The sequence below is a fragment of the Haliaeetus albicilla genome, chromosome 16 (assembly GCF_947461875.1).
Source record: "Haliaeetus albicilla chromosome 16, bHalAlb1.1, whole genome shotgun sequence".
Lineage (NCBI taxonomy): Eukaryota > Metazoa > Chordata > Aves > Accipitriformes > Accipitridae > Haliaeetus > Haliaeetus albicilla.
Genome location: NC_091498.1, coordinates 4,233,822 through 4,254,219, shown reverse-complemented (window position 1 = coordinate 4,254,219; position 20,398 = coordinate 4,233,822). Strand labels below are relative to the sequence as shown.

Sequence of the window (20,398 nt, the reverse complement as noted above, 5' to 3'; positions counted from 1 at the left end):
TCCCGGAGGCAACACCACGGACTAGTGTCTAACTGCAGCCATCCTCCCACCTGGATGGCCCTGGGAACAGCCTTCCAAGGGACAGAAACCTCCCGTGGATGTTTCCGATCGCTTGCTGCTGTGCATCAAGGGAGACGGATAATTCAACCAGTTAGAAATATAAAGGCTTCTACACATTAAAAGGAACACGGTAAAAATAAAGTCACCCAGCACAGACACTCCAAAAAATGGGAGAACTTTTATTTTCCTCAGTAGAGATATTCTTTACAGCATTAAGGTTTTCTTAAAAAACTATATACATACATATATAGTATTGTGCATTTCAGTATATGCTCCTAGAGTCTCTAGAAAAGGAGAAAGATCAATGTACAGAGAAATCCTCACGGTCCATTCCTACAGCCCAAGCTCTTTTCTAGGAAGATCACCACTCCTCGGGGTCGGGACAAGGCGCTTACTACAACCACTTCTGCACAGTTTTGGCATCACTTATGCGATAGGTTCATGTCTCTACCGTGTGCCTCTGTAGCACAGACAGACTCTGAATAATTCCTTCAGTCATGAGAGACTGATGCTACACATAAGATCAAGTATGTCACAGGCACAGTAGTTTCAAGATGTAAAATTGCTTTAAACACAATTTTGCAGGATAAACAGAGCACACATTTTATTAAGAGACATGATGAGTCAGCTTCACAAGTCCTCAATACCTTATCACAGTAACACTTAGGGGGGGAAAAAGAAAATTAAATCTAAGTTAGAGTCACTCAGCTGTTTCCTAATAAATTCTTACAGCTGACAAAGGGGTTTTTCTTTTTTTTTTTCTGCAAGCAGTTTTAAAAGAGTTATAAAGAGCTATCTGGGGAATGAATTAGTGTTTCAAAACCAAGTTACAAATCTATAAAACAGATTAGTATACTTCACATAAGGCCACAAACACTGCAAACGGTCAGTGCGACTATTTAGGATCATTAAAGTTAATCTTTTAATTAGCATAAGCTTTATACCTCCATTACTTATTTTCAATTCCAGGAGCAGATGAAGACAGCTTCCCAAGCCTCACCGGAGATGCGGCTGTCAGGGGTGGGGGAAAAGGATCGGAGTCCTGCTGGAAGGGGCACCTCTTGCTAATTGAACATCCAGGTATTGGTGTTGCCTAATCCAATTCCATTTGAGTCTATTGAGTGAGCAACAACCAAATGGTTCTGAGACAGTAAAAAGGCATGCACAGCCAAATCCACTTAGCAGAGCTAAGAACACAGATCTATTGTGCCACTGGGTTCACCCAACCTGCAACTTTCAACACGCTTTAGCAAAACAAATTGTTACTCCCTGGTGGTTTTGCTTTTAAAGCCAACAGTGCAACGGAGCCTTAGTATTTTGAGTCGCATCAGAAATGGCGCACGCGAGTAGTCAGTTTTGAAACAGATCTGCAGCATTGCAGGGTTGGGGGTTTTTTTTGGGTAAATAGCTTCTGAAGAGAAGTTACAGGCACTGCTTACCTTGACAATTCGGACCACTGCTTTCAGTTCAAGTTTTAAAGTGCAAAACTTCATAGAGTCTTTGGGTATAAAGGTGTCAATTCCCATACAAAGCTGGCGAAGAAACAGCCAGAACCCATAGGGGTGATTGACAACTGTGAGAATATCACAGACATTCGCAACAAAAGCAAGATCTCTGCTACCTCTTTGATTTTAACACTGTTAGCAGCTGCTGCAAATCTCCTCCCCTCCGCCTAGGCAGGTGATGTGTTGTTCAAGAAACAGTGGATTAGTAACAGTTGTGCTTGCAATTGCATTTGCATCTGCAGACCTTTGTCTAGAAAAGTATATACAGAGAGACTTTGGTGTTGCATAGTCTTTTTTCAGAGAGGAACAGGCACTGCTGAAGGTTCTTCCATGGTATATTGCCACATAATACTGTAGATGCTCTACACACCTTCCAATAATACATGTAAACTGTAACGGCTATGAATAAATATGTTGAAGAGCATCTCATGGTTTAGATAAAAGCAAGGTATAAAAATCTGCATTAGATTTCTAAAGCTTTGGTCTAAGCTGTGCTGTAACATCATCTGACTTGGTGAAGAGCCCTCAGAAGAGTCCCTTGCGTACAGCACCCAGAACAGCATGATTCAGTCCGTAGACTTTTAGTGGTTTTTTTCTCTTGTCAGCTCTTAGATGCATTTGACCTCAAAACATGAACAGATCATCTTTCTCGCCTGTGTTGGAATCTATTTTGTTCCAGTCTACAGGTGAGAGCGTTTCTGCACTCTGGATGTCTTGAGCCGTCAGTCCCGTTTCGAGGACGTGAGGGTTTGTTCTCGACTGAGCCAGTCTAAGAGGGGAGAAAAACAGAAAGTAAGAACGCAAATTCGTGCAGTTTATAGCCTGGATGCTTGATGCATCCGTAATGCTGAACCCTAGCTGCAGTTCCACATTTCAAAATCCTCAAATGGAATGAAATAATTCGGTAAGGGAAGAGCTGGCACATACCATTTGTAGCTCTCTCAAGTTTGTTGCTGGTTTATCCTAACATCTCCCCTACAGGCACGCAGGGAATTTGCAGTCCGGACATCCCGCATATTAATGGTCTGGCAGAACAGTGCCCTTTTCCTCCCCCGAGCTATTGCTGGCGGGTGCATCGTTAGCTGGGATCTTAACGTAAAGGCTCTGCTGACCAAAGGAGCAGCCTCATTGCAATGACTCAGTTTTCACGGTGGAGTGTCTGGACACACACAGCAGCAGCAGCGTGTGCTGTAGATCGCTGCACTCCCCGGCCCAAGCATTTAACTCTGGGTTAAGACACAGCCGGACTCAGATGATGTTTAATAGCCCACGGGATCAGCTTTAAGAGGTCTTCATCTCAGCACATCCCAGATGTTTTGCAAAACCTAACAAGCCCCAGTTTATTGTTGTGTTATTAAATACGTCCGTGAAAACGTAACACTGCAGCATCAATTCTCCCAGGGCCAAAGGTTAACTCATATTTGGTGTTTTGTCCAGGGGAGGCATGGTGTCAAATAAGCCTCAGATTAAACTAGCCACATGCATGTTTTTAAATAAAGAAGAAAAATGCCCAGCGATGATGTTGTGGCAGGAACGCTTTCAGAAGCATCCGCCTCGGTGGATGAGCAGTCCAAATACTGAGTCACCAGAAGGCCACGGGTGATGTGACAGCTTGGCATCCAGCAATGCAAAACAAAAGACTGCAACCAACAACATCTGCTTAATTAAGTAGGGCAAGGAACAGAGGTGAGGAAAATAGATGACATTAAGATGTAAATCCAAGCAGCCCCTTTATCAAACACGACTTGGGACAGGGCTGCCGTGGAAGTGGAAGCTGTAAATCGTTCCCGAGACCCAAACAAGACACGAAGGTCTGTTTCCTTGGGGCTGAGTGGGCACTTTTTGCACTGCTGCAAACCCTGGTGGAGGCGAGCGGCTCTTGCAGGGGTGACAGCGTTGGGCTCAGCCCTGCTACTGCCCGACTCCCTCTTTCAGCACCTCCCCGCCAGAGGAGGAGGTCTGGCACCTCGCTGCTGCCTGTAGCATCTGCACCCAAGGCAGCATTTTGCCCAAACCGGGGCCTCCGCTGCCCGAACGGCGGCTGGGTGGCTTCACGCACTGATCTGGAGGATGGGACCCACGTAAACTAAAGCATCCCCATCACCGCTGCCTGCATGAGGACAGACAGGAAAACTCACCTGAAAGAAAACGGATTTGTTTAACATTGCTGGATTGCTCGGCATGCATGTGCAGGGAAGCTCTTAATTCCGATCAGAAAGTGAACTAAGCCCCATGAAGCTATGGCCACAAACTCTGAATGTGCTCAGGCGCTTGAATTCAAAATTGGTGCATCAGAGTCATCCTGATGCAACCGCGCTGCAACAAGGACCGGTGGAGCAGGGAGGCTGCCCTCAGCAGTTGCTGTTGGTTTGGGGACAGATGGGAACGAAGTCCCAGAGTTAGTCCAAACCTCACGGAGGGGTGAGGAAGGGTAAACCCCCCCGTGCCAGAAGCTGGGACCAGCATCGCCGCAGCTAGCGCAGAGGCTAGAAACAGGCAGCCTCAAACCACCCTGGCAAGTGGGAGCAGACACGCCAACTGCTTGGGGAATTAAATTCCCTATCACATACAGCCTCTCTCCATCCTTAAAAGGTTGTCAAAATATTTGGCTTATCAGCCAGCCTCAAAGCCTATCTTTCAATTAACGGCTGAGGCACTGATGGGGCAGCTGCCTAGGTCAGATCACCGTGGCTGATTAGATTAGAAGCATTATTAAAAGCCAGTCACTAGTCAAGTCTCCCGGGCTGGTCCCTGGTGGCGTGAACTTGTAAAGGGAGTTATTAGAATTACCTTGAAAATGCCTCGTCGAGACCATCATCCATTTCCTTTGTTAAAGAGATAAAAAGAGAGAGCAGTAGTTGCTAAGAGAATGCACAAAAGTGTATTTAGAGATCCGGCTCTGCACTTGAGCACGGCACACAAAAAAAATATATATGTATTGACTTCCAAGCCCCTAAAGCAACATTCCTCCCAGCAACCTGCCTCCTCGGGCAGGTTTTATCTCACTCTCTGCACAATCCCCAGGGCAAGAGGTGTAACTCTGGGTGGTCCAGGCTTCCTCAGAGCAGATCCCAGGGCTCGGGTCCGGGATGCTGCGCTCCCCTCGCAGCCCAGGGATGGGGCAGGGGCTTGGCCCTTTCTCACCATGTCCAAACCAGGCTAATTCTCCTCCGCTGCCTGCACGGGCTGGATCTGGCCCATCAGCTGCACCACATCCCCCTCTGGGGTTAACCACAGCCCTCGGCTGTTCCAGCTCTCAGCATGCCACTGGCATGTGCAGCGGGTTTCTGCTTAAGGGGGACCCTGACAGAGCTGGGCAAGATGCTCCAGGCATCCCTCGGGGCTCTTCTGAATCAGGAAAGCAACTCTTCACCAGCACAGGGGGGAGCTGCGCTGCTTGAAAGCGGTTCTGGGATCCTTGATCTCTGATCTGCTCTTAAGGTTTCCCAGGGAAAGGATTTTAGTTGCCTGAGGGAGAAAGATTTCCCATGCAGGAAGATGGGCTCTGCGTGAGGGCGTCGTGTGATGCACTTACAGACTTAATGTAATATGTAAAATATGAAAACTCTGCAAGAAGGGAGGGTTTGGAGACCGCTGATAAGCCTCCAGGATTTGATATGACTTAGAGTTGATCTTCAGGTTTAACCTGAAAAGCCTCAGGCTCAGACCCAGCAGACTCAAGAAACAGGCTCCAGGCAAAGGCCTTTATCATTCCATTCTCCAAAATTCAGCAGACGGCGTGTTTCCAGAGAGGGCACGTGGCAGGGATGAGGTCCCAGATCAAGTGGGGCTTCAAAGACCAGCCCCAGCCTGGTTGGTGATGGAGCACTTGGGCATGGAGGGGGGTCCCGGACAGATGCACACCCAGGCACATGGGCTGGGTCGTTATTTTTGTATTAGCGGTCCATGAAACAATTAAGCCAGATGACTGAGGACATTTTAGAGAAGCTATCCATGCTCATACAAGCCAGATACAGCCACAAACAAGAACAAGGGAAAAATAAGAGTAATAATGAACATAAATATAACCTGATTTTAGTGAACGGTAAACAAAAGCCATGGACATAATGATTTTTTCCCCTGAACAGAGCAGTTAGGTGGTCTCTCAACTAAGTGACAAACCACTGAGAAATGCTGCTCAAGAATAAGTAATATTCAATTATCTGACAGTGGCATTTCTCAGAGTGCCTCGCAACCTCATTCATTTATTTACAGAATCTAAAAAAGGCAGTAGGTACTCGAACACTAATCGATCATTTCGAGTAGGACACTGAAACCCAGCTTGCTCAGGCATCTCTGAAACCCTGCCTGAACGGCTCAGCTGCCCCAGAGCTCCCAGGGAGGGTTTATCCCATAAAAATCCCCACGATGCGACCTGGAGCGCACGAAACGGAGGTGGCATTGCATCCCTCTGGTTCGGCAGATGCCACGGTGCCCCGGGCACACACTTACCCACACCACGTTGTTATTTACAGAGGAGCTGGGCCCAAACATGCTGTTATCTAAGTGCGGGGAGTTTGCGCTGCTGGTCAGGGGTGATTTGGCAGGATCTTCTAAATCCAGCAAGTTCCCCGTGGCTGCTGCTGTGAACAGAGCGGAGAGGGAATGAGGCAGGGGAGGGGAGAAGAGATGACATGAAACCGAGCTTTTTTGCAGTAATTGCTTCCCCTGAAGAGGGGAATCAAAGGGTTGCATCAAATTCCTTCAGGATGGCTCCGAATTTTAGCACGGAGGAGCTGCATTCACCCCAGTGGGGGCTGTGGTTTCAGCCTGAGTAATTTGTGATTCTCAGATCAGGCATCCGAGACCCTCTCGACAGGGACACAGGGGAGGATTGGCCGGCTCATCCCTCCAGCAGCCATCAGGGGAGGAGGCTCCTGGGTACCCACTTACGTTCAGGATGAGTCAGGATCAGCCCCAGGCAAAGCTGACACATCCCACTCAGGACATCCCAACCCCAGAGCTTCCCAGCCCAGGCTGGGAACAGACCCTGGGCGATATCCTCAGCTCAGCCCACGGCACCGATTCACCATCTTACAAAGATGCATCATTACTTTATAGGACCAAGGGCAAATCCTGCATTGCGCGAAGAACAGTTTGTAGCTTGGAGGCTGCCGGTACACCGCAGGCTGGGTTGGTTCAGAGAAGCCTCAAATCCTCCCCATCATCCACCCTGCACTACGGGGGGATGCAGAAGCACCCCAGCTGCGGAGCATCCCTCAGGCAGACACCAGAGCCCATTTCTACACCTGTGGCAGTCCCGGGCCTCACTTAAACCAATGTGCCACCATTTGTGACAGATTCCTCCAGTCCTGGGCCTTCACATGAAGAAATGAGACATGCCAGCCTGGAAGGAAGCCCAGTTTAATGCTATTTTCCTCTGTGCCAAATCCTCTTATCTCCACGGCCAGCACGGAAGAGAGATTAGCCTTTTGTCCCACTTCTCCCTGGCTATGTGTTTTGCATTTCAGAGGCAACAGAGGACCCACAGCCAGGCACTGACGGGGTATGAAGGGGTTTACTATTTAATTGTTTTATTTTCATGCACCTCTCCTTCCTTAGGGGAGCTGGAGGCGGAGTGGTACCTGGATGTCCATCTCCTTCAACCAACGGGACGGCAAGTGTTTCAGGTCCGAGACAAACCCAAAATCAAACTTGGGACGTGGGGGTCCACGCTAAGCTCATAAGGACATTACAGCCAGTTTGCCTGGGGCAGAAGTAAACAGATTTGGGGTGGCAGCAGCTGTGTATGAGGGGCTGTACGAGATATTTAAGGGGGAGATGGAAGGACTCGGCAGGCAGCCTTGGCATCCCAAGCGCTCTGCCAAGGGCAACGTCTTCACTATGACAAAAATGTTTGCTCCTTGCTGGTCTTCAAAGCCTTCCCAGGAGCCTGCCCCGTTCAGGGAAAACCCTGCAGACCTCACGTTCCCCATGCCCAAGCCCGAAGCAAAGCTCTGCTGTTGGTGACTTACGTGTGTCAGGGTGGGCAGGGGCTTCCGAGCTGGGGCTGCTCGTCCCTTCTCCTTCCAAGAGGGACCTTTCCCGCTTCTCCTTCTCTGCAAAAGAAGGAGACCTTGTCACTGCCTGCAGAACGCTCCCCCACAAGCTTTTCGGGAGGAAGGACGGGGGGGGACAGCTAGGACAGGCCACCAGGTCTCCTCTGCTCACAGCAGTCCAGGCTCTGGGTGCGTTTTATAATCTCGTGGAAGGTGAAAGCAAAAATCCCAACAGTGGCAGGGCTCTGAGGTACCGGAGAGAAGCACAAGGTCCTTCACACCCCGCGCCTGCAAGAAAGGAGCGCAGCCAAAATTTGGGTGGATTGACAAGGCTGTCGAGAAAAACTTGCAAGATGCCTTAAATCACACCGGAGGTTGCGCCAACCTTAACAGCAGCCTAGAAATTTGGAGGACAAGGGGAAAAGGCACTTGAAAGCTGGAAAAACCCCAAAGTCATTCCTTGAGCTTTCACTTGAAGAGTAGGAAGAGGGGAGGAAAAAAAAAAAAAAAAAACAACTTACCTTCCTTAGCTGCTTGCCAGAACTCAAATGCGATTTTGAAGGCCTGGGCTACAGTGAGGGTGACTGCTTGCGCCTGGAAAGACAGTGGTGAGGCAGCACGTTAATCAACGGGTCCTCACATAGATTTAAATAATTTGGAGCTTTTGCTTTGCAGATTACATTAACCTGGACCCAACCAGTCCTCCGCTCTGCGCACTCCCCGCCTGGCTGGGGAGGGGTGATCAAATATTGATGGAAGCAGAGACTTGCTCCACGTAGGACACGCAGCTCGTTGTAGACAAGTCTTTAGGTGTAATGGAATGACGGAGGAGGCAGGGACGTGGTTGTCACAGCCATCGTGCTGACGGGTGGGGAGAGAAGAGCTGCTCCTGACCACAGGGCACATGCGCAATTCTTCCTGCACCCCACGCTTAAGTGTGATCGAAACAAGGTGCAAGCGCTGCATGGCCCCGGGCTCGTCCTTGCAGCTCCCTGAGGGATGTGGCTCCCTGCTCCAGGGCTGGGCTGGGTTGGACCCGCTGCAGAGCAGCACCCACCAGAACGACCATCATCCCAAAGGGAATCAGCGCCCGGGCCAAGCCCTGGACCACGCCGCCGTCAGCCACGCCAGCGCTGGGGAGGGATGTGCAGAGCTGCAGTCCATCCCTCCCCGGCACCGCGCACGACCGCATGCACGAGGATGCTCCAAAAACAGGCAGCGGGGTAAAACGCCACGGATACGCAGCTCTCTCCAACGGGCAGGACAAGAGAGATCCCAGGGTCTTCCCCCGGCTCCCCTGAGCTAAGCTGGGGTCTCGCTGGCTTAGACCACCAGCCAGGGCCACAGCAGGAGCAGGGACACCCTCCTCTTCAGTCCCTCCGTTCCTCCCCAAGCTGAGAGCTTGAGCAACATTAAAAAACCCCACCACCTTAAATAGCCTGAGTTGCTGGAGATGTATAAATAGTGACATAAATGCCAGTTTCATTAGGAGGAGGCAGAGCTCATGAGCAGTTTAAGTGCAAGGAGATAACGAGTAACACTCTGCAAGGCTGACGCCTCGCAGGAGCCTTGAGGCACAAGTTTGTTTTACAAAGCTGCAAACTAAACAAACCCAGATCTGGGTCCATAACCCGCAGCCCCTGGTAGCTCGGAGGATGGAGATGTGGGGGGTAGCGCAAACGGAGCACAGGCATCCCCCAAACGCCAGGCAGTCCCGCACAGGAGGGGCGAGGAGACCCAGCAAACCTATTGGTGCCAATTAAGCCTCGCAAAGCAGGAGAGCTTATTTGAATGTCGGAGCTATTTACATCTTTGATGGAAGTGCAAACGCTTTATGGCAAAAACTTAAATATGGTAATTAAGTATGAAACTCCTCACAGCTGTTTACAATTTAAGCTGTCACATCTGAATCAAGTTTAATAGACCCAGCTACCGTTGAGAATTACCCATGAACTAAAAATATAGACTAATTCTATGCCCATGACTGGTAGCTGTGCATACATTCAGGGACCCTGCCCTGGGGCAGGGACAGTCTCTGGTCTGGCAGCAGGGCATCACCTTAACCAGCATGATGTTCATGTGCTTTATAGACAAGGGGAAAAAAAAAAAAAAAGTATTTCTAGTTTTTGCCACAAAAGGCCTTGGAGAACTTTATTTGGAGGGAGATGCACTGAGCTGATGTACCACGGAGATAATTCTTTTAGCACTGGAGAGACTTAAATTTTAATTTGCAGAGCGAGGCTTATCTGTGCCGTGCAAGGATGGGAGCGCACGCTGCAGAAAGGAGAGACAACTTGTAGCTTCTGTTATTCTCTCCTTGGAAAAAAAAAAACAAACCAAAAACCCAAACGAGTCAGGAGAAGCGCAGAATATTAACAGAGCTGTGGTGGCCACGCTCTGGGCACACGGATGCTCATAAGGACCCAGGAATCACCACACTGGGATGCACCTGCAGATTCGGGAGATCCCGTTCTCCACTCGAGCCCCGCAACAGACACAAGGGGAAGGATTTCTGGGGGCAGAGGGATCTGACCTGCCCTTCCTCTCCCCTAAAGCGCCTTCCTGCCATGGGGAAGGGGCTCAGCCTCAGCTCTGGCTCTACTGAAGAGACCCCCAGGGCTCTCCTGGCCCCACCTGCAGCCAGTGCCCAGCGACCCACTTCTCTCCCTCGCCAGCTCATCAGTGCTGGGTTCCTGACCATCCTGATGCACTGAATCGGCAGGAAAAAAATCCCACGAGCGGGTTCAAAGAAAGAACCAGAGATCGTTTTCTATACACAGGTCTCTGCTCTGAGCCCTGCCGGCACGCAGTGGGGTCTCCTGCGCTGCTCCGGCGGGGAAGACACGGCCCCGTCTGCAAAGACACTGCTCAAAACTGGACGAGGAGCTTCAACGGCAAGAAATGGAAGGAAGCCAGGGCGGCAAGCCCAGAACCACTGGCTAAATGCCTCCCATCAATGAGGCCACCCCCAGGCACCTTGCTGCCAGCCTCCCCAGAGACCTCTCCGCCTGCCAAAGCCTCTCTCCGCACGCCGGGCTCAGCCGGGCTCCGGCAGCCCGGGGAAGCGGATGCTGAGCAGGGAAGAGTCCCAGCAGCTGGGACCGCAGCACGACAGGGGGGTTTCAGGTGCCGGTACAGGGCCAGGTCCTTTCACCCCCCGCCCCAGATCTTGGGGTAGAAAGGCTTTTTCCTGCCAAGACAATGGGCTGAATCCAGCCCGGAGTTACGCTCGCTCGAGAGAGAGCGATGGAGAGCGATGGCCAGGCGCTGGGCAGCATCGCCAGGATTAACTGGCAGGCGGTGACGGCAGCGGGACGGTGGGTGCTCTCCCGTAGCCGTTCACTGGGGCAGGGTCCCCCCTCGCTCTAACTGGGGGCAGAGCTGTTATCTCACCGGCGCGGCCCCTCTCTGCTTCCTCCTCCTACAGCCACATCCCCATTTCTTCCTCTGGACTGACCATTTTCCGTTTGGTACAGAGGAAGGCATGGCACTCCAGGTTCTCATTGAGCTGGTTCTGGGCAATGTAGGCAAACACTTTATCGTGGATCTTGTCTGCCGTGCAGTAGGATATCCTGAAAGACAGAATGAAATGTCTTGTCCGGGGCACTGCGTGCAAGGGAGATCAACCAACCCCTCCTGTGACCTGCCAGCAAGCGCCTACCCCAGGGCTTCCAGCTCCGGAGCCAAGCAGGGAAGGCAGAGGGAGCACAGGAGCGTTACCAGGCTTCAGTGCAACTCGTCCCAAAGCAGAGGAGTCGATGCCGCTGGTTTGAGCGTAAGAGAAGCCAAGAGCAACTGCCACAGCCACGGTGTGCACCATGTGCATCACACACAGAGGCAGGAGGGAAGAGAAAATGTTTCACCTTGTGGGAAAGGACAGGTTAGAGAAGGTAAAGACTCTGCAGTGTGCCAGCCTGGGTAAACGCTCTGCCTTCAGAAGAGAGACTCGGAAGATTTTCCTTGGAGAATAAGCTTGCAAGGAGAGAGAAGGACCTGTTCGCAGCCTACGATTTAATCTTGAGGCTCAAACCAGGGAAAGAAATTGATGCATGGGTGCCCAAGAAAAGCTGCTGGAAAGGCTGAAATTCAGGCTCCGAGATCCGCAGTAGCAGATGCGCAGTGTGTTCCGAGACCCCTGAGCACACGGGACGTGGGGAAGGAGGCTCAGCCTCCTCCGTGGAGCATCCCCAGGACGGCCGTGTCTCTCCCAGCCGCCGAGCAGGGCAGGGTTGACTCCAAAATGCCAAACGAGGCTCTGGAAGAGCAACACGCTGACCTATTTGGGGAGACCAGGCTCTGACCGAGGGCTCAGCTCCCTTCTGCAGGGCAGCGGGTCCCTCAGCATCAGCCAGCACCACCTCCCACGGGTCCATCCATGCCAGGAGCTGCAAGACTGAGCGTCTCGTCTGGAGCCAGCGAGCACAGGCTGGAGCAGCCCCGGAGGTTTAGTGCAAGGCAGAAGGCACTAGCAAGCAAGCAAAGCCTCTTCCCTGGGCACGCGACAGATCAAACAGGTGTTAAGGAAAGAGAAAACCCGAGGAGAAAGTGGGACACTTCGGTGAAAGTTTTCCCATGGCCCCACATTGCCCCTTCAGCTCCCACTCTTGTTGCCCCCGAGAATTTGCAGGGAGGGGACTGGAAGGTCTCAGTTGCCAGCAGATGCTGGGACTTAAAAAAAGCCACATTCAAAATTTATTTATACTGCATTAGTTTCCTGTTGCGTGTGAGGATGCCTCTGCTCAATGGCCTACATTTTGTTTTCCAGAGCTGAGCCACGCTCTGGATTAAACAGGCACTTGGAAGTTCATTCCTTTCTCCCATTTTTCCCAAAACAGCGTGGCCACTCTTTTAATAATTGTGACGAAGCCGTGGAAGGTCGTCTGCGCAGGCACTCAGCCCTTCCAACAACCCCCAGCACTCAGCTCAATATTTGATGGCCATTAATTTCCAGGGAATGGATAACTCACACCCACCTCTGAAGTGAGCCAGTTTTACAACCGAGGCCTCTGGCAGCAGCACGTCTGGCGACAGTGGCTGCATTTTGGCTGCAACCACCCCATCCTGCCCCAGCACATGATCTGGGGCAAGAGCTCAGAGCCAGGATCATCCTGGTGAATAGAAAAGCCGAAGAGAAGACAGCAGAGGTGTTACAGGAAAGCCCTGGGACCACCACCGGTGGAGCACGCTCACAGAGCAGGGAGATGACCCCCCCCAGAGCACACAGACCCCAGCTTTCGCTGTGACGGCTGCTCCCGCAGCACCAGCATCTCTGGGGAGCAGCGTCAGTCCCCACATCGACAGCATATTTAGGGTGGGCTGACTTCAGTCAACTGAATTGAGGGGATGCTCGTACGTGAGCACTGACCAGGAGGAACAGCTTTATCGATGGCTCTTAAAGCATTGGGGAGAATTTAAGGCGGCATCTAGAAACCCCCGCCCCACGGCTCTGACTGCTTTTACACCAGCGCAACGATCCCGATTTTGGCACGGCTGCTTCGCCCAGCTCTGCTCTTTAGCAGCAGCTTTATCTCCTGGGGAGGGCTGGGGCCCAGCACCGGTGGCGGTATGCAACTGCTTAGTTTGAACTGGAGAAAAGCAAGCGGGTTAGTAGTCTGGTTAGAGAGAGTGCCCCCATCCCACATCCAGCAACGTGGGACAGAGCAGCGGGTGAAGGACAGAAGCAGAGCATGGGGGATGTAGAGGGAGAAGAGATGAAGGAGATAGAAAGGGCCAAATCTGAGCTGAGCTCTGTTCCACCAGGCTTGCGCCTGCCTCCAGCCTCTTCGGAAGAAATACTTGCCAAAGTCAGAGGAGTGGATAGGGGATAATCCATCCTCATCCTCACCCTCCCCACACTGGTATTGGGTCTCAACAGCTGTCCCAGCCCCATGCTTGGTCAGAGCTATTTGAACACATCAAAGGTGCAGAGCAGCCAGCAAGGGGAGGGCAGCCCCGGCTCTGTTGCTCACGTCCTCACCCGCTCAGAGATGCTCCGATCATCCTCCATATAAGACTCTTGCCATCACCCTAGATGCTTTGGCATTCCTATTGCCAAAAAAAAGGCAGTAAAGCCACGCATGGCCACGGAGCGCTTGGCTGCGCATCTGCGGTCCGCACACTCAACACCTCCAGGCTCGTCACGGCTTTCCTTACCACTGGCTGGACACTTTTGCACCAGACGTAAATTTACCTTAAATTTAGCAGCCACCCTCCTTCCCCCACCTCTGCTTTCCGTCAAGACGTGATGGCCAGTGAGGCGTCAGCTCAGCCTGGGTGGAGACTGGAGCAGACGAGGAGCCTTGGGGCACGCACACACCGAGGTGCATACCATAACCCACCTGTATATGGAGATGTTCTCGATCAGCTCATTCGTTCCGCTGTCATTTAACACGATCCCTCTGGGCGAGACTTTCAGAGTCACTTTCTGCAGTTTCTTTCCACTTGCTTTCGCCTTTGGAAGGAAAAGAGGAAGGGGAAAGTTACAGGCTTTTAACACTGACACATCCAAAAGTACACGAGCAGAGCAGAGACTCTAGATACAGACTACCTAACAGCACTCGTCACTACTAGACACTGAATTTGCCACCAGGTGTGATAAGGCAGTTGTTAAAACTTTTCCTTTCCTGAAGCAGTGATTTTTGCTGGCATTAACAAGACAAGGAAACACACCGTCCACCCCACACTGCGCAGAGGTACTTCCAGCCCAGCACCTCCAGGAGAATTTCCCTGTGGCCACCCGCACGAAGCAGCAGCTGCTCTGGCCGAGCTGGGCGAGTGCTTGGTGAAACCCTCGGGAGTTTTGTCTTTAGGGCCAGCTCTGGAGCAGAGGGGGACACCAGCACAAACGAGGGAGCTGCGTTGGGAGCAGGATGGTCCTGCAGGACGTGGGCTCCCAAGCAGCTGGCTTCAAGCTGTGCTGCCAAACCCTGCTCAAGTTGGAAAGCATACCCCGTGCCAAGGTCAGGACGCCAGCTTAAAAAGTAACTAGATTTTTAAGTGCCGCTTTCTCTTATTTACTAGCCTCGTGCTTTCAGCCTTCAGGTTACATTCAGCTCACTACCCATCTTCTTGCCTCCCCAAAAATATAAAAAAAATACACAGCTAGCTAGTTACAGACTGCAGACCTGGATCCTCAGCCCTGCTCCCTGGAGACCTCACTTGAGCCATATCCAGACCGGCTGGTGGTCAGTCCTGCCCCTCCAAGGCTGGCCTTAGTCCTGGGCCTTTTATTTAAAGGCTCCATTCTCGGTCGATCAGAGCAGTCGTGAAAGGCTCTGCCAGCAGCAGCTCCCGTTTCATGTGAGCGCTCCCCTTCCGTCCAGCTCAGCACATGCCAGGAAAGGATCCGTCATTACCCAGCGCAGTTCGCCACCCCATTGAGTTTTACGACGGTTTACTGTACAATTGGGTCCTTGCCTCATTCAGTTTTATAAGGGCTTAAAGAAGCGTTAATTTTACTTGGAGCATGGTGAGCAGGGGCTCCAGGGAGGCTTGGTGCTAGAGGATGGCTGAAAATCAGTACCTCTTGCATCAGAGGTTACAGCGGGACGGCAGCTGTATTGGCTGGGAATTGGAGCAAGCTGTCCTGCTCCCTTCTCCTCTTAACCCTCCAAACCGTGGGAAGGAAAACCCAGAACTGCATGTCAGCTCTTGGTTGCGCGCTGGCTGCACTCAAAATGCTGATCCCGCCTTGCAAGAGGAGATACAGCCCCGGGGAAGGCTGATTTCACAAGGTCAGAGGCTTCTTCTACACCCAGGGTCACCCAAGCTTATCAAGGGGAGCCAGAGCTCAGACATGTAACACCAGCTTTCCACAGCCTGCCCCATCGGTGGGCTGGGGCTGCCCCTGAGGGCGTCCCAGTGCCGCTGTCTGCATTTCTACCTACACCACCAGACGCCTGCTCATCCCTGGAAGAGCTGGACCTGCAATCCTGACACCCCCCAGCCTGCAGACGAAGAGCACTGCCTCCCTCCAGACCTGCGGCTTTTGAAACCCTCCCCAGCGACAGCCTTGTTTGAAGAGCAGAAGACAGGGCTCTGCTCCAGCACGGACACTCACGGTGGCAACGATCCTTTTGACAGCGGCTGCAGAGAGCTCCTCTCCCTTGGGCTGCTCCACCAGCGTCATGCCCATGTATTTGAGGCTGAAAAGCATCCCCTCCAGCAGCGTCTCGCGGGTATCGGTCCAGTTCTCTGGGAGCTCTAGAGAGACAACAAAGAGGCTCTTAAATTCCCAAACGCACAAGAATATCCCTGTCAAGCCCTGAGGGAAGGTTTAGGTACGAGCAGCGTGTTGGTTTAGCTACTGCCTGGAGCCCCGTGCCCGAGGAGCTTGGAGCTCACAGTGCTGCCATGGCTTTCACAAGGTGTTGGGGGAAGAAGAGGAGGCAGAGACCCGGCTGTCAGGAGAGGTGACGGCATACCTCAGCCACGCAGAAACCGCGAGGCGTTCACGTGGCGGACATCATCGTCAGCCTCCCTAGCTCTCCAAGGCAGCAAAAATAAAGCCCCAGAATTTCTTCCGCAAGCAAATAGCAGCAACCCTTTAAGATCCATCGGCTCCTCAGTTTAATCGTGAGTGCCGAGGCCAACGCCACAACCAAGGGGGGACCCTGAACATCAGCCCCAGCCAGGAGCAGGGGAGGGCTCGGTGCCGCCCCACGCACGGCAATAACCTTACCCTGAGCCAACCATCACCTACCCACAGAGGCTAAGACGGGATTTGCCGCTAGCTAAGCCCACGCACAGCTGCGGGGATCCAGGTGATGTGCTGCGACTTGCTAAATCGGTCACCAGCAGCTCTGAAGAGCCCACCGTGAAGCCTCAGCGAGGAGAGGTCTCTGCTCTCCCCTGGAAATCATCCAGGAGGCCGCCGGCCTCTTCCCTTATGTCCTGGGGGAGGTGGGAAGGAGGGTCCTAAATAGAGAGATAAGTTTGGGACCAAACCGAAAGTCAGGTGGGTATTTCTAAGCCTGAAATTGCACCGCAGGAGCTAACTTCCAGACACGGAGCTGGCAACCCGGGATCTGCAGCTCTTGTGTTTGAGGAGGATCTTGCTTTGAGAGGGAGGCAACACACCCCAGCCTTCCTGAAGCGGCCCACAGACAAAACATGTCCCTGAAAAAACATGTCCCTGAAGGCTTCGCTGCCTTGTATTCAGCCTCCTTTGGCCGCCTCCAAGCAACAGGGCCAAACTCTGCAGCTCCCTGCAAACCTGCAGCGCCAGGAAGGCAGGGTTGTGTGGGGGGGGACAGACGGACGTGCCCCTGGGGTAACCCCTGGTGACTCAACCTCCTGGTGAAGGCAAGATGGGAGATAAGCCATAAACCCGGCACCATTCCCAGTACCGGGTGTGGGTGCCAAGTGGTGAACCACCCCAACCAGCCTAGCACTGGCTAAAGGCGAAGTGACGGAAGCTGGCGGGGGGGGGGAGCGGTCCCATGGGGAGACAAAGGTTTGCAGGAGGGCAGGAGCTCCGCACCCAACACCCAGGTCCCAAACCCGGAGAGGGAAAAGGAAAACCCAAGGACAGGCGGGATGCCGCATTTACCTCACGTCCCAGCTAGAAACAAAGGGTGCCAGTGAAAAATCTGGATTTTTCAAAAGCCAAGGGTGCCGCCGGTGTCCTAGCACCCTCGGCAGCTGAAGCCAGGTGAGCACGCCGGGGTGGAGGATGGTTTACCTGCGACGGACGGGCAGCTGCCTGCCCCACACTCCCTAGGCACTGGTCCCGTATCCCGTGCAGGGCAGCTCAGGGCCTCACCGAGGACGGGGACCCTCCGAGCACCCCACGCTGCCCGGGACGATGTCAGCTGCAGCGAGGCCCTGGCTACCCACAGCTGACGCTGCCCTGGGACGGAAACAGGGGCGGTTTAAGCGCAGCCACCGAAATGCTTTCGGAAAGGAAGGAGAACCTGCGGCAGCACAGACACCTCTCCACGCATCCTGTTCTTGCACCGTTCGCTACCACCTCACCCACCTTCCCGCTAATTGCAGACGATCGCGCCCAGGCCCAGGGTGCGTCAGTCCCGTGGGGTGACGGCGATGCTCCCCCACCCACTGAAGGGCACGGGGCGGGGGGGGGGGGGGTGGTTTGCAAGGTGGCTCTGCAGCAGGCTCAGGGTGAGTCCAGGGGCTGCTGCGTCTCAAGGGACGTCTCTGCCAGGCGTACGCTGCAAGGCCACGTTGGGGCAGCACCCCACATCTGCCACACAGCCCCCCCCGAGCCCCGAGGCTGCCCTCCAGCCAGCTGTCCCCTTCGTGTCCCATAGCCGTCAGCCCTTAATCCTAGCAAAAAGGTGTAACGACGCCGGGTCAATCTCATTAGATTAGTAAAATCAAAAAGTTTGATCTCGCCTGCGGGCGGTACATGCAGGACGAGGCACCCTCCTGCTGCCCGCTGTGATGCTGGGGGGGTCCAGGGCTGGTCCCCCCCCTGTCCCGGCTGCAGTGGGAAGACGCCTGGCAGTGGCCAAGTGGCCACTCGCCCAGGGGCCAGCGATCGGGTGATGGAGCCAGTAGTGGGACGAGGCCAGAAACCACCCGCCGGGCTCCAGCCCTCGCCCCAGGCTGGGGGACACGAACAGCCCCCCACCCACCCACTGGGGGATGGGGACAGCCCCCCACCCACCCATCCTACCCCACTGCTGCACAGGGGAAGGGGTGCAGGGGGAAGGTGGGTGCAACGGGGGGGAGAAAAAGGAGGGGTGAAAAAAAGGGGTGCAAAAGAGAGGAGCAAAGCAGAAAGGGGGTACAGGGGGGCATGGAAAAAAACAGGGAGGGGGAGCGGAGGGGGTAAAGAGGGGTGAAAAGGGGGTGCAGGAGGGAGGGGAAGCTCAAGGAAGAAGAAAAGTGGGTGCGGGGGGGGTGAAAAGCGGGATAAAGCCGGGAAGAAGGACGGGGGGGGGGGAGTGCAGGACGAGGGGGGGGTGCAGGACAAGGCGGAGGGGGGCTGCCGGGGGCGGAAGCAGGGGCGGCGGGTCTCACTCTTGTGTCGGCCGCCGGCCCAGGAGGGTTTGTGGCCGCTGGGGCTCCGCAGCAGAGCGCGACCCGCCGACTTGAGCGCGTCCATCCCCGCTCCGCTCCCGGCCCCGCCGCCAAACTTTCCTGCGGCGCCAGCGCTGACCGCGTCCGGGGGCGGGGCCCGCATGCAAATAAGGCGCCGTGACGTCAGTCGGGCACGCCCCGCCCACCCCGCCGGGGCTCCCCGCGAAGGTGTTTTTTTTTTTTTTTGGGGGGGGGGGGGTGTCCCCGAAAAGCTGCAGGTTCCCCCCACCCCGAGCTGCGGGGAGCTGCTGCTCCCCATAGAGTTTCCCCGCTGTTCCCAAACGCCTGGGGGGGGGGGGGGGCAGCAAACACCAGCTCCACGGGGGTCCCACTTTTCCCACGGGGGGAGCCCCCTTTCCCACGGTTTGGGGGGGGGGCCCTACAGAGATTCAGGAAACCCCTTCCCGGGTCACCCACTTCAGCATCCTCGGGCAACACCAAAAAAACCAACCAAAAAAAAGTTGCGTTTGCCCCCCCCAGGGGTGTTTGATCGCCCCCACCTCAGGATGTGAAAATGCGATACAATATTTTAATATCGTGTTTGATAAAGGTTAGCCTGAGCATGTGCCGTCCCTCCATGTCACCACAGCCGCCAGCATGCTTTTAACTCAGCCTGAACGTAATTGTATGGAAGATTAAGGCCCTCAAAGGCTTTCCGAAATTAAAGGGATAATAACGAGGAGGTTAAACCCCATATTTAGGATTTGTTGAACAATGCCTTACAAAGCCTATTATTCACAGAAACATTTGTGTAATTGAAAATCCGTTTTTAGTTCAATTTTAACATTCCCCTCTCACGTTTGTAGCCGGGATCCAACACGCAGGAGTCACCAAGCCGAACTGCCGGGCAGCTGGATGGCAGCGAGCGGTTCCCCTCCGCAGCAGGACACGAGGGGGTGGTGGAAGGGTTGAGCAGAACCTCTTCCAAAAAGCCCAGTCTAAAATAGGACAGTGCCACTGGTACGTCTCCACTTAGCGCCTGGTTTGAATCTAGCATGCAGGGCGTGAGCCAGGACGGTGACTGAAACTTGAAAGAAGAAACTTCCCCTGAGGGCTAACCACATCAGAGCCGCTCTGTAAGGGCAGTGGCACGCAAATACCAAAAAACCTGAAAAATCGCTGCATCAGGAACAAATTTGAGCATACACATAAATCCATCTCCGTGCAGCAACTCACTTAAGCACCTGCGCTTACTTTAAGCACATGCTGAGACCTAACTGAAGTCCAGGGTTTTAAGCGCAAGCTCAAATGTTTCACTAAATCATCGATGAAACTCAGCTCCCACCCAGCAGCCTGCATTTCACTGGAGGACTTCCCGCTTGCCAATACCTGATGAGTTAAGGCAGACACCTTTGCAATTAATTCATTGATAAACTAGCTTGAGAAAGCCACCTGGCAGGTATCGGACACATCCGTGATTTATTTTCCTATTTCTGTATTTTGCACCACCACCGGCTAAATATATCACACCATGCTCCGGTTCACTCAGGCAGCAGCTTCTGCACTTGCGTGCTGCTCTGCTGCTTCCTTCCCATCGTTTCCTCCGCGGCAATTTCACAGGGCAGCTACTGGCCACGATCCCGATACGGAAAGATCCGCAGCGTTCCTGCTGCTGCGATCCTCCCCTGCTACAGCCACTCCTGCACTGACCTTTGTAGCTCCTTTCAAGGCGCCCGGGGTGTATTCCTCTTCCTCTGGTTGTTATTGCAAAGGGTGCGAGACCCACCTGCAGCGCTGCCTTCCCTGGCTGAGTTTTCCCACTGAATCCCAGCACTGGTGCCGATGTTT

General features: G+C 53.6%; 1 protein-coding gene across 5 annotated transcripts; it reads right to left on the bottom strand.

The window, feature by feature from the left end:
• Positions 1 to 219: 219 nt before the first annotated feature.
• On the bottom strand, positions 220 to 20,331 carry LDLRAP1 (low density lipoprotein receptor adaptor protein 1). 5 transcript variants are annotated; one of them, XM_069803170.1, is made up of 9 exons: positions 20,261 to 20,331; positions 15,624 to 15,766; positions 13,903 to 14,015; positions 11,022 to 11,136; positions 8,086 to 8,158; positions 7,541 to 7,624; positions 6,018 to 6,148; positions 4,356 to 4,390; positions 220 to 2,334 (listed from the first exon to the last, which is right to left on the bottom strand). In XM_069803170.1, exons 2-9 carry the CDS (start codon positions 15,717 to 15,719, stop codon positions 2,190 to 2,192), a joined length of 792 nt encoding a protein of 263 aa, XP_069659271.1. In that variant the 5' UTR covers positions 15,720 to 15,766; positions 20,261 to 20,331; the 3' UTR covers positions 220 to 2,189. The 5 variants fall into 5 exon arrangements, with proteins under 5 accessions (XP_069659271.1, XP_069659268.1, XP_069659269.1 ...); XM_069803167.1 differs by lacking the exon at positions 20,261 to 20,331 and adding an exon at positions 19,409 to 19,607; XM_069803168.1 differs by lacking the exon at positions 20,261 to 20,331 and adding an exon at positions 19,409 to 19,607 and having other exon boundaries at positions 6,018 to 6,145.
• Positions 20,332 to 20,398: the final 67 nt, after the last annotated feature.